The following is an 11,855-nucleotide window of genomic DNA, read 5'->3' as shown; positions in this document are numbered from 1 at the left end:
TGGGAATTCTAGGATGCAGACAATTGCATCTTTGGGCAAGCCAATAACCTGAGAAACTCTTTGGGTGCCTGCATGACCCTTGTGAAATGGTTGGTGCTGGAATCAGCCTTTCATTTCAAAAGGTAACTCAAGGTACCTGGGAAGCAGACTGATTTCCCAGCCAGAGCGAGAAAATGGGGGAGCTGGAAGCCTGGGCTTTGCCAGCAGGTTTGCTAGTGAGTAGGAAGCAAACCAAACAGCCTTCAAATGCTGGAATGGAGATGCCTGAAAATCTGGAAATCCACTTAGCATACCTTGTAGCTCTGTGGGTAGGTGTCTTATTTTTCCTTCTCAAACTGACTTACTGAGTGGGCTGCTTGTTGAAAAAATACTATTATTTGAGTCAGATTGAGAATAATCATTTGCCTCCTTTCATAACTGGTAGTTTGAGGGTAACAAGAAATGGAAGGGAGTGAAGTTACAGCATTTGAAATATGGAGAATAGGCTGAATCTTTTCAGCAGGATTTCTCATCCCTTCTGTGAAACAATGTTGTTATTTGGCATTCTTTAGAGTGATAGTAGCTGTTTATCATGGGAAAAAAACAAAACCAGTGAATGTTTTGGTATAAACTGATTTTGTTGCAGTTTGAGTGAATTTCTTTGAAGATAAGAAACCAAACATTTCTGGAGGGAGAAAATCCAGGAGCGCTCTCCTGATGCTGCCTGCTAACTTGGCAGCCTGGTAAGGGAGGCAGCCGTAATCTCACCACCATTGGGGTGACTACTCTGCTCCAAAAGAGGCATATCTGACACAGTTACAAACCTGGTATGCTCTCTTGTCTTTCTGCTGTCATATCAAAAGACTTTTTTTTTAGCCTGTACAAATTGTTCATACAGGCAGGATAAGTTACACTCAACTATTAAAGTGGCATAAGACTGTCTCAGAGCCCTGCCTGGGGCACTGTTCTGAAGTGCAGATTCATACAGACTGAAGACTGATGGCAACCTGTGATCCTAACTTTTTTTCCTGTACGAATTGTGTTATTTATGATTTTCAGCTTTTACTGACTTTCTACAAGCAGATTTGCATAATGGGCTGAATTAAATTGTTGCTCACTGTACAGAATGCTTAGCAACAACTCCCTGAAGGCTTCAGCCAGGCTGTGTTTACCTCTTTGGAAAACAGCAGTGTATTCTGAAGCCTTCAGACGTCTGAAAGTGGTGGGAAAACAAAATCCACATTGCAAGTTGGCTTCCCCTGATAGCTGCTCTGTGTGAAGGCCTTTGCAACTGGTGCTTTTCATGATCCAGAAGATAAAGATAAATTGATGGTGAATTGGAAATATGCATGTGTTGTCTCATGTTTGGGTGCGAAGCTAGGAATATGATAGCTAGGCTTCAGTGCTTCATAAGCACAAAGATTACTGTTTTTCCTAAGCAGAAGCTACAGATTAGACCTTTGGAGGGAGCAGATAAGAGCCTATTTGACCTCAACCTTTTCTTTCATCCTCTTTTGCTTTCAGACCTGCTAAACTCACTACTGACAGAGGAATAATTCTCTAAAATGTATTTTAAAAATCTCTGCTTTCAGTCCTTTAAGCATTGTAATTCTCAATTATATAGACCTGACTACATTCTGAAGTGATAATTAGCCATTAAAATCTAACAGGATTATTATGGAGATTTCTCCTGACAGCCATTTAGCACCTAATTAGGTGTTAAGGCCATAAATTTGGGTTTCTCAGAAGCAGTTAGGGCCCTAATAATTTTTTTTAAAGTTTAAAATTACCTCTTGTCTTCACACCTTTGCCACCAGAAAGGAGACAGCAGTAGTTCTACAACATCATGTTCCAAGGATGAGAGACCATCCTTTCTGGCTGAGCAAATTCTCTGATTTTTCCAGTGTATGTTAGTCTTATTTAACCTCTTTTTCTGTCTTTGCCCATTTAGGAGCTACCATAAGGATGGCTCAAAGGAAAATTTATTCCCTGCCACTTGCCACATTTGAACTTATCACCATTTATATTAAATGAATGTATTAAATAAAAGGGTTTTTTTTTTTTTTTTTTTGAAACAAACTACTACTAGCTGCTGCTGACCTTGTTATAGTAGCATATCTTTCACTGGTTTTGGAGTTAGTTTCAAGGCTCAGTGGAGAGATCATTTGAAATAGTTGGAAAAAATGAGAATCTTGAAGGCCCATTCCCCAGGGCCTTCTGACCACTAGTTTTCTAATCTGTGGATCTTTAGTGGATTTTTTGAAGGTGGTAGAACTCTCCCAATTGTTTTCTTTGTGGTTTTTTATTTTATTTTATTTTTTTAATATCACCTTCCATGTACCCTTGGAAGTTGTGGAATAACTATTAAGAATCATATACTGAAAATCAGTACTGGGCACAGCCAGGACTGCGACTTGGGCAGTAACATTATGAAACAGAACAATTGCATGGAGTAAGATATAAATACAGTTTAGAGTAGGCTTGCCAGACAAGGTAACAGTAAACCAGAAATTACTTCCTCTAATGTTTAATCTGTTTTACCAATGATAAAGCCAGAGTTAAGATCAAAAAGTGCATTTTCTTGTGGAAACAGTAATGAGTTCCCCCATCATGTTTGGGTTAGATGATCCCACATGATGAAAAAACAACCTTGTCACTGCCTATATGTGAAACTCCATCATTTCTAGAAATCATTTCATTAAAAAACAAACTCAAATAGCATATATCAGGTGTAACTAAAACTAATCCAGAGTTATATTCCTTAGCTAGGAAAACACTTTTTACTATTCAAAACACTTTGTCAGAAAAATTCATCCAGATATCTTAACTTATCATATATATATATATATATATATATATATATATATATATATATATATGATAGCAATTGGTTACTATCTACAATGCTTGAATTGCTCTTGATTTCATCTGAGAGACAGAGAAAGGAGGAGAAAACACTCTTGGGAATTTAAAAATGAATAAACCATAGCATTTTGTAAATTGTCAGCGGAAGTAAATATTCTGTTTAGGAAGAAATTGAAAATCTTTGCTTGCAGCTAACAGAAGTGTAGAAAAAATTGGCTTAGCTAACTACAGAAATTCTTGTTCTGTTTAGATCAATCTTTTATGTGAGCATTTAAAAATGAGTATCATAAACACTATTTTTGCAGACGTACATTTTTTTGTCTTGTTTTCACTAGATAATAAAGAAGTTTGTAATTCTTGATTTAGAGTAAGAAACCAGTGTGATGAAAGACATTCAAAGAGATGAAAATATGATCTGTAGTGAAGATGTAGCAGAAGCTTTTTGGGAATTATGCAAAGAGGCTATAGAAACAGGCCACGGCAGGACGTAGAAATGTTACTAGTGAATATGTGAAACAACAGCTGGAATATTTCAAGAGACAGTGAATAGCCTGATAGCCTGATATTTGTTTATATCAGGGCTTTGAACCACGTAGATTCACATAAATAATTATTCTGGTACTCAGAAAAAGTGAGTATATTATTTGAATATTTGGCAGGGCATGAGGTCTATTGCTTCTGTTCAACAGATAATTTGTTAGATTTCTCCCCTTTTTCTCCCTTCCCCTTTTTCTCCCCTCCCCTCCTCTCCCCTCCCTTTTTTTCCTCTGAGTAAAGAAGAGAGATAAACTATTTCTGCTCAGGACTGAGACTTTACAGATTTGTTTTCTTTCCTCCAACAGAGAACATACAGAGCTATGTATGACTACAGTGCTCAAGATGAAGATGAAGTTTCCTTCAGGGATGGTGACTATATAATCAACGTGCAACCAATTGATGATGGCTGGATGTATGGTACTGTTCAGAGAACTGGGAAAACAGGAATGCTTCCAGCAAATTATATTGAGTTTGTTAACTAATTTTTGTCTCTAGTCCTTTGAGCTTTGTTATGATTTACTCAGAGTCTAATCTTTTAGAAAAAGTGAAAAGAATCTTTTAAGACCACGTGTTCATTACTTTATTGCTACTATGACAGTCTGCATTTTCACTCAGAATCCAATTTAGAGTCCTTTAAATACGGATGAATAAACAAGTGCTTTGAAAACAGCATGGCTTATAATAGTGCTCCCTAAAAATAAAATTAAAAAAAATATGTATGAAAGCCTGGTGCTGCTAATCCTATAAAATCAATAAGCTTAAAGAGAAAATACCTTTTCCCTACATTTCAGAGAGGTTGTTTCTCTTTATAGTAACCATAAAATTGATTCGCTTCTTATGGGAGACGTCTAATGCTTGAGAAGGTAACATCCTCATAAAAATAAAAGTGTTAGTTAGAGAGTTTGATCATTTGAAATAATACCAAGTAATACGTTTGTAAAAAACAAAACAACACAACAAACCTACTGCCCAGCAGCCTTACAATGAAAAGATTTGAGAGTAAAAATTTCCCAACTCTCACCTGCATTTATTCCTAGATTACCCATTTTATGTTTTTCACAGTGACCTTTTCTATCAGCTTGGCTTGCATCCTAGTCCATCAGTTAGATCCATGCCTGGTTTCATGGTTCTTCAATATCTTTCCCACAGAAAATTCCTTGCGGAAATTATCTTGATTATAAAAGCTATCATGTCTTCTGTTTCCGTCAAATAATACTTTGCATTTAAATATAAACTTCCATTAGGGCAATGTTACTTCCTTTACTTTCCCCTGTACTGCTGTAAATAGTGTGTGAGGCCCTGGTGCTGTGCAGTCACACAAAGCATGCAGGCACATCCCTTCATCTTGCCACAGGTAACTTGCTTAATGGCTGCCTTGCTAATGAGCTAATGTACTTACCCTGCTGCAGAAATAGTTGCACCTCCATTGAAGAGTGGAGAAGAGCGGAAAAGAGCTCTGGTTATTTTAGTGCATTTCAGCTCAATGGCCTATTTCAGTTTCCTCCAAAATTTTTGATGATCTGACAGTGAGTTGTATGTTTACAAAATGATTAATGAAGGAGAAACATAACTTTCTTTTGAAATTTATTCCTTTTCATAACTGAAACTGAAGGGAAAACTAGCAAAAAAACCCAACCTTCAGCATACTCTATTCCGTTAAGCTTCAGTTTCTACCATGAGTAGAAAACAGTAAAAATATTTTGCTGACAAACCTTGCTCCTTGGTGACAATTAACTTATGATTAGGAAATGAAGGAATCAGGTCTCAATCTATGAGACTGAGAGGAGAGCTTAAAATAAATGGTGACATAACAGACCTGTAAGAGAAGTTGTGTCACAGTCTTGAAACACAAGGAAGTTCCTCTTGCTTTAAGGGGATGCCAGGATGGTGCTGTGTTCCCTCCCAAATAAAACTCTGTGAGGAAGGACAAGTTCGTGTGGAACTTAGCAGTTCGTGTGGAAGCTTACTCGTGAATGCATACAAACATAAAGAAATAATGAAGAAATAATGTTTTTGCTGATAATGTGATTTGTGGTATTCAACCATATGAGAAAGAAGTTAATTTTGGAGTAGGTGTCGCGTTGATCCTGCACTGACATTGTCCCATTTCTGAAATGTTAAGAACAGAACTACTGCAGAATTTATAGATAATTTTGTATGTCATATTTCACAAAATAAGGAAGTCTGCTGTATCTGCTTAAACAACAAAGAAGGAAGGCAGTACAGATTTGTTACAGCAACTGAAAGTTGTCAGTGCAAACACTTCCTAGCTGCATTTCTGCGTACAATTAGAAATTGGAAAGTTTAAGCAGATTTTTTTCCTGTTGTTAACAAGGGGCGAGTCCCATGCTGCCAAACAAGGGGTGGGATGACTGCATTTGAAAAAACAAAAAAAGAAAAGAAGGTAAAAGGTCATGAAATTGTCTATACTTTCTTGTCTGCTGCCTAATTTCAAGGACAAAGCTAACTGGGAGCATCTAACTTCAAAAAAAGTGATTTAAAACCAGGAATGTGAGCCTATAAATGTGCAATCTGTATGGCTTACACTGCTGTCATTTTAAATACTTGAAAGACAAGGGCTCTAACAGACCCTTATGCATTACTGGTGACTTCCACGTTAAATTTGCTAGCTTTGCAAGTCAAATGGGTTTTTCAAAAGGCTGCTGTGATAGGCACAGCTAGAAACTCTCAAAAAAGCAGTCTGTCTGTGCATTGGTTTTCATCAACAGCAAAGAGAGAAATCCTATCTTAAAGTAGGTGGCAAATTTTTCTGATGATGCCTGGGGCAGAATTGGATATCATTTGCTGCTATGCTGCTCTATTTGTTCTGTAATGCTGACAGCAATACAAACAAGTTGGCAGAGTTGGCAGTTTGCTAACCAAACATGAATGCAAAGAAAATGGAGCAAACAGATATTTTGCATCAAATTGCAAATTTTAGTCACAGAAAAGCAAGTCTCAACATTAGCTTTCTTTCTTTGTAAGTGAGGAGATGGCTTCCAGAGTTGAATGTCTAATGAAAAGTAAATAAAAAAAATGAACATTTGATCTCATTGGAGAACTACATTGTGCAAAACAACCGAAATAAAATGCTGTTTATGAATTTTGAATATTCAGTAGCCTGGCAAAGCACCTAAAGCAATTGTGAAATAAAAAAGGTCAAGGAAGAAAAGCAGTATTGTATTTCTCATTGAAGTGGTATGTCAGCAGAATTTTTAAGATCTGTTTTAAGATACTCATTTATGTAGTCAGGTTTTTATGTTATATGTACTCAGCAATTATTGTTCATTTGGAACATTTCCTCTTTTTTAATATACAACAAACTTTTTTCCCATTGTGCAAATGTGTTCTGAACAGTGCTATCAAAGTTCACAAATTATCAGAGTGCTATTTTCAAACTGTTGTATAAGATCTGAAATTTGCAATGTACGAAGAATAGGTCAGCAACCAAATTGTGCCAGCACGACTTTTTCAAGGCATATGTTGGAGTCTGTTACATGCAGTGGAATGTAGGGGTGAACAGATGTTTTATGCTGTCCTGTCACCTTTAAAATGTGCATTCCTTTTTAACACCGCATGTTCTCCTCACTGTGCTTTTTTTCCTGTTAACAACATTTTTCTGGGGAAAGAGTTCTGAGGAACCAAATTTCCCAAGATATTCCAAAGTTCAGGCTGGAAGCTCATATGTTCCCATTTTAAGCATTTTAGAAACAAGGAAGTTATGCTAACGTTTTTACTAATCTATGTATAAATATATAAAACTACATAGAGCACATTCATACATATACACAAGAACAAATGGGTGCCTTGCTTTTCATTACTTTTTCTTGCCTAGCTTATCTTCATTTTCTAAACAAAGCTACTTACAGATCCTGCATTTTTCATTATGGAACATTAGCATTTAATCTTGATGAAACAGGGTTTTCTTGATTACATTTGACGTACCATAAACCACTTAAACAGATTGAGATTTGACAGAGATTCACCTCCCGTGGATTGTGTTTGTGACAAATGTGTCCGTAGCGAGTGTTACTCGGGGATGCAGAAGGTCTCCAATGTTTGGAAAAGGTAGTAATTTTAGCTTTTATTGTACATGCAAGGCATGCCATCTTGTACAATGAAAAAGAAATGGTGTGTAAGTCTTTGGCAGAAAGTGGTACAGGGTATAAAATGTTAGATTTTAATTATGTTGATTAATACTCCATTTAAAATACAGAATAAGCTTTAGTTAGTAAATGTTTAAATAACATGCTGGAACAGACAGAAGATGCTGTTGAAAGATCTCCAAACTGATGTGCTGGCAAATGCAAAGTACTGGTGAGCTGTAGAAGAGTAAACCATTTTGCAGTGCTCTAGTGATTTTCTCCAGCTTTACGCAATAGGAATCCTGTTTCCCTTTTTGAAAGAAAACCTGAAAGCTGTATTTCCTAAACTGCCTGCATTACAACAGTATATTGAAAGGAATTTCATATGCTTCTTGTGTCTGATAAATAGAATTTGCATATTGTACTTAAGTTGTAATCCAGTTGTTGTTGACATTTGTTTAATTATTATTATTTTAGAGGGGAAAATAAGCTATACTGTAGCATTTCAATCATGTGTATTTAATAGTACTCTTAGAAGTTGCTACACTGTTGGAAGACAGCAATGACTGTATTAACATTGATTAGCATGATGTGGAAAATCTCAGCTGTTGGTTTTTGCGGTGTGATATAAAAAGCAAAAATGAACCGCTGTGCAGTTTGGCTTATGTTTGCTTTCAAGTGTGTAAAAGTTTTAGTTATCTTGCAAAACTACTGTATTTGGAAGTATACAGTTCTGAAGGTAACAACTGTTTTTCAAAGGACAGATATACTTACTCTTGGATCATATGATGTATCATCTTAATTTGGCTTTTGTTATGCAGAAAGTTAACACCAGCTATTAAAATATATTTTAGTAGAAATGCTTTAATTCCTGTTTTTTCCTCTACACTGTGAATATTTAAGCCTTGGTGGACTAGAGCAACATCATGCTGCCCAAAGTACTAACCTATGCAAACTAGTTCACATTTTAGTTGATGTCACAGTGGATGTAACATACCAATTTATTTTGCATAACATTGAAAGTCATTCAAATAAAATGTTAAACCTAGCGCTATGTATGTATTATATTCACAGTCAATCCTCTGCAAAGCTACTATGCCCATGAAAATAAGCTACTGAAGCTGAGTATTGTTCTAGCTAAGTAAGGATGCTGTGACTTTTCAAACTGAAGTGGAATATATAGTGCTATTTCAAGGTTGATCTCAAGAAATGTTTTAGAAAACAGCAGTTTATTTCAGAAATGCACTCTTCTCAAAGGGTTGATTAGCCTTTTCAGTCTGTTTGTAACCTTTCATTAGAACAGCAAGTTACATTCTATGTCCCTTGTTTTGTTTAAATAAACAAAGGTAGTAAGTGAATGAGGTCCTCTGATTTGGCTGATACCGGTTTTCTGATCTTTGAATAGGCGTTTGAAAATAGCTTGGGTTACTATCCTCTTAAATACAGCTTTAAATACAAATATGGGTCTTGGGCTATCTCTGTTTACTTACATGAATAGATTATTTTCACAGAATTGTATTAAAGTTTAAATTGAAATAAAGTCCAGAAGTACCTTGGAACTGTTCTACCAGAAGCAGCTGAAGATTGTTTTGCTTAAGGATATATTTTATTAATTTCAGTGTTAAATGCACAATTTTTGTAGAGTGTTAGTTTGAAGAAGGCTGATAACAAGGAATGGGAACAAATGACAGATATAAATTAATTGGGTTAGTTCATTCTAGGTAAGTTATACACATCTGCTACCAAGCTAATTTAGGAAATACATGTTAGCACTTCTTATGAAGTTTAATTAATTATACAGCTTTGATTCCATACTTCGTTATGCTTTTCTATCTTTAAATGCCTTCAGTATTCCAGAATCCAACCTATATATATATCATAAGAAACAATGATTTTCAGTAAGAAAAGACTTAAGAGCTGCCAGAATTAGCATTGGGTAATTGGGGTGTGTTTTACTTACAAATCTCTTCATAATCTGCTAGAACAGCTGGAGTACTTGATTTTTTAACTCTATCCTAAATACATTTTTCAGGTGAAGGTTCTTGCCCTTTGAACTGCTGATGTTAAGTCTGTAGGAGTCAGGGCAGGATGTGACAGTGTTTGTTCAGCATTTGGAAGAATTGTGTTCACATTCAGTAGCAGTGTCAAATCTATTTAGATTGCTCCAAAAGTAGACCCTCCTAATTATATCCATGGAAACTACAACAGATACAAAGAGCACAATAACACTATTTGATAGAGAAAGTTCTCAGGTACAAGAAGTTTTTTTTTTTTCCAGCATAGTTATCACCATTAGCTGTGCATTTTTGCTAGCAATGAACAAGAGTCTGTATGTTGCACTCATAAAAATCTGCACCGGTGAAGATGATCCACTGTTTCACAGCTACTGACTGCATCATTACTAGGAAAATGTTGCCCATGCTGTCCATCTTTCGTCGACCCAGAGAGCTGAAAGTCAGAAGGCACCAAATCCGGACTATACAGTAGATGTGGTACAATAGTCCAGCCAAGACTGGCAGTGTGCTCCGCAGTCTTCAAACTGGTATGGGGTCTGGTATTATTGTGTTGCAAGAGAAAGGTGGTCTTCTTCTCTGGCCTGACTCTGGAACTGCAAGCCTTCAGCTTAGTCAACGTAGCAGTGTCGTGGTTGGACACAGTGGTTTGTTCATGTTCCAGAAAATCCAGAATGATGACCACATTTCCATCCCAAAAGACAATGCACATCACTTTACCCACTGAGGTCAGCATTTTTTCTCTGATGGGGAATTCACATGCTACCACTCCATGGACTGCTGCTGTTTTGACTTCGGTTCCTTTGGTGACATCACATGTTGTCACTGTCAATGATGTGTTACAGAAAATTGTCACCTTCAGCCACATATTGTGTTTAGTAGGTCCTGAAAAATTTGCATGGAGTGTTCTTTTTGTTTCTGTGTGAGCATTCATGGGACCCAGCTGGCACGAATTTTGTGATATTCCAGCATTGCCAGCATCATCTCCAACACATTGAAGTTGATGTTCAGCTCCATACACAGTTCCCTGGCCATAAATTGCCTATTTGTGTGGGTGAGCTGATCAAGAATAGTCATAATTTTGTGATGTGTCAGCTGTGCATGGCCATCTAGAACATGGCTTGTCTTTTGCGTCACTGGTGCCACTGCTGAAACACACCATCCACCACCTCAGTGTGCACACATCCACTGTTTGTTCTCCATAAACATTCAGTAAGCATCAATGAATATCAGTGGGTACAATTTTTTTTCCACATGGAGGGAGAATTCAATTGCTCTCCATTGCTTTATAGGCACTTGCATGTCAGATGCCATTCTGTCAGATGGCCCCTCAGCTGCCATCCATCGCACGGAAACAAAATGTAGTGAAAGGAATGTTCAACCTTTGTTGCTGTACCACCGACATCTGCCTCTGATGTCATGAGCTAACACAATGAAATGGGTGGCATTACTTTTGGAGCAGCTCTTGTAACACATGACTGAAAGGAAAAGGTGTTCTGTCTTTACAGACCCTGTAGATTATTATTATCAAAAAGATCTACGTACTGGCTCTAGAATGTCTTGTCAAGACCTTCCACACTGTATATTGGCCCAGCTGAATGTTTCCAGCTCTCACTGCTTTTAACATGTCCTCATTTCTGCTCTTAGAACTTGGCTTTTGATTTTCTTTGTTGTTTTAATTAGCAAGAGTAAGCTAATCTCACAGTGTGTTATTTGTGCTGAAGGAATTGTTACCTGATGCACTGGCTGTGACAAGCGCTGCCTACCCTCCTGTTGCTCAGGCTACCATGGTTCCAGTCCTGGCTTGCAGTGTTTATCCATATGGCAATATGTGGGATACATTGGCATGTTATCACCAAATGATACCAATTAACTATAATCTTCGTGGTTATTATTTTTTTTTCTGTTTTTTCCTCACAAATTGTTGCTTTTATTATCATTGTTTCAGTGATTAATTTGTTGCATGAACAGTAATATAAGGAAGGAGCATGATGTGAGTGGGAAGGAATGATTGAGGTGGTAAAGCGCAGATTTCTTATTCTAGTTTTGCTGCAGAGATTGATGCTAGTCAAAATATGTCTGAGAGTGCTGGCTCAACAACTAAGACATAGTCTGAGCAATACTTGTATGGCTGTGCACAGCCTGTCTTTGTGCTGTAGTGTCAAATGGACCATGGTACACTGTGCAGATATATCTAATCCAACTTTTGAGCAATTAATGTGAATCCCATTCTCAGGCCAATCACTGGAAAATGGAGCCCATGGCACTGCAACGTGTTCCTAACTCAACTAATCTAAAAAGATTTTAGAGAGTCCATGGCTGTTACATGTTTTAACTTTGGTTTCTTTTTCATCTGCTTGCTGTGATAAAATCTAGA

The 11,855-nt window shown here is 37.0% G+C and overlaps 1 protein-coding gene across 5 annotated transcripts in view; it reads left to right on the top strand.

Moving 5' to 3' along the window:
* Nucleotides 1–9,030, top strand: part of NEBL (nebulette) — a 240,161-nt gene extending 231,131 nt beyond the window's left edge. For all 5 annotated transcript variants that reach the window (XM_042817112.1, XM_042817110.1, XM_042817106.1 and 2 more), the window contains one exon: nucleotides 3,687–9,030. In XM_042817112.1, coding sequence (XP_042673046.1) covers nucleotides 3,687–3,863 — 177 coding nt within the window. In that variant the 3' untranslated portion in view covers nucleotides 3,864–9,030. The remainder of the gene's footprint in view (nucleotides 1–3,686) is intronic.
* The last annotated feature ends 2,825 nt before the right edge of the window (nucleotides 9,031–11,855 follow it).

This window comes from Centrocercus urophasianus, unplaced genomic scaffold (assembly GCF_019232065.1).
Source record: "Centrocercus urophasianus isolate 14NV4802_14NV808 unplaced genomic scaffold, USGS_Curo_1.0 seq_16, whole genome shotgun sequence".
In the NCBI taxonomy this organism is placed as follows: Eukaryota; Metazoa; Chordata; class Aves; order Galliformes; family Phasianidae; genus Centrocercus; species Centrocercus urophasianus.
Note: the sequence above shows the minus strand (reverse complement) of the source record. Positions and strands in the feature narration are given on the sequence as shown.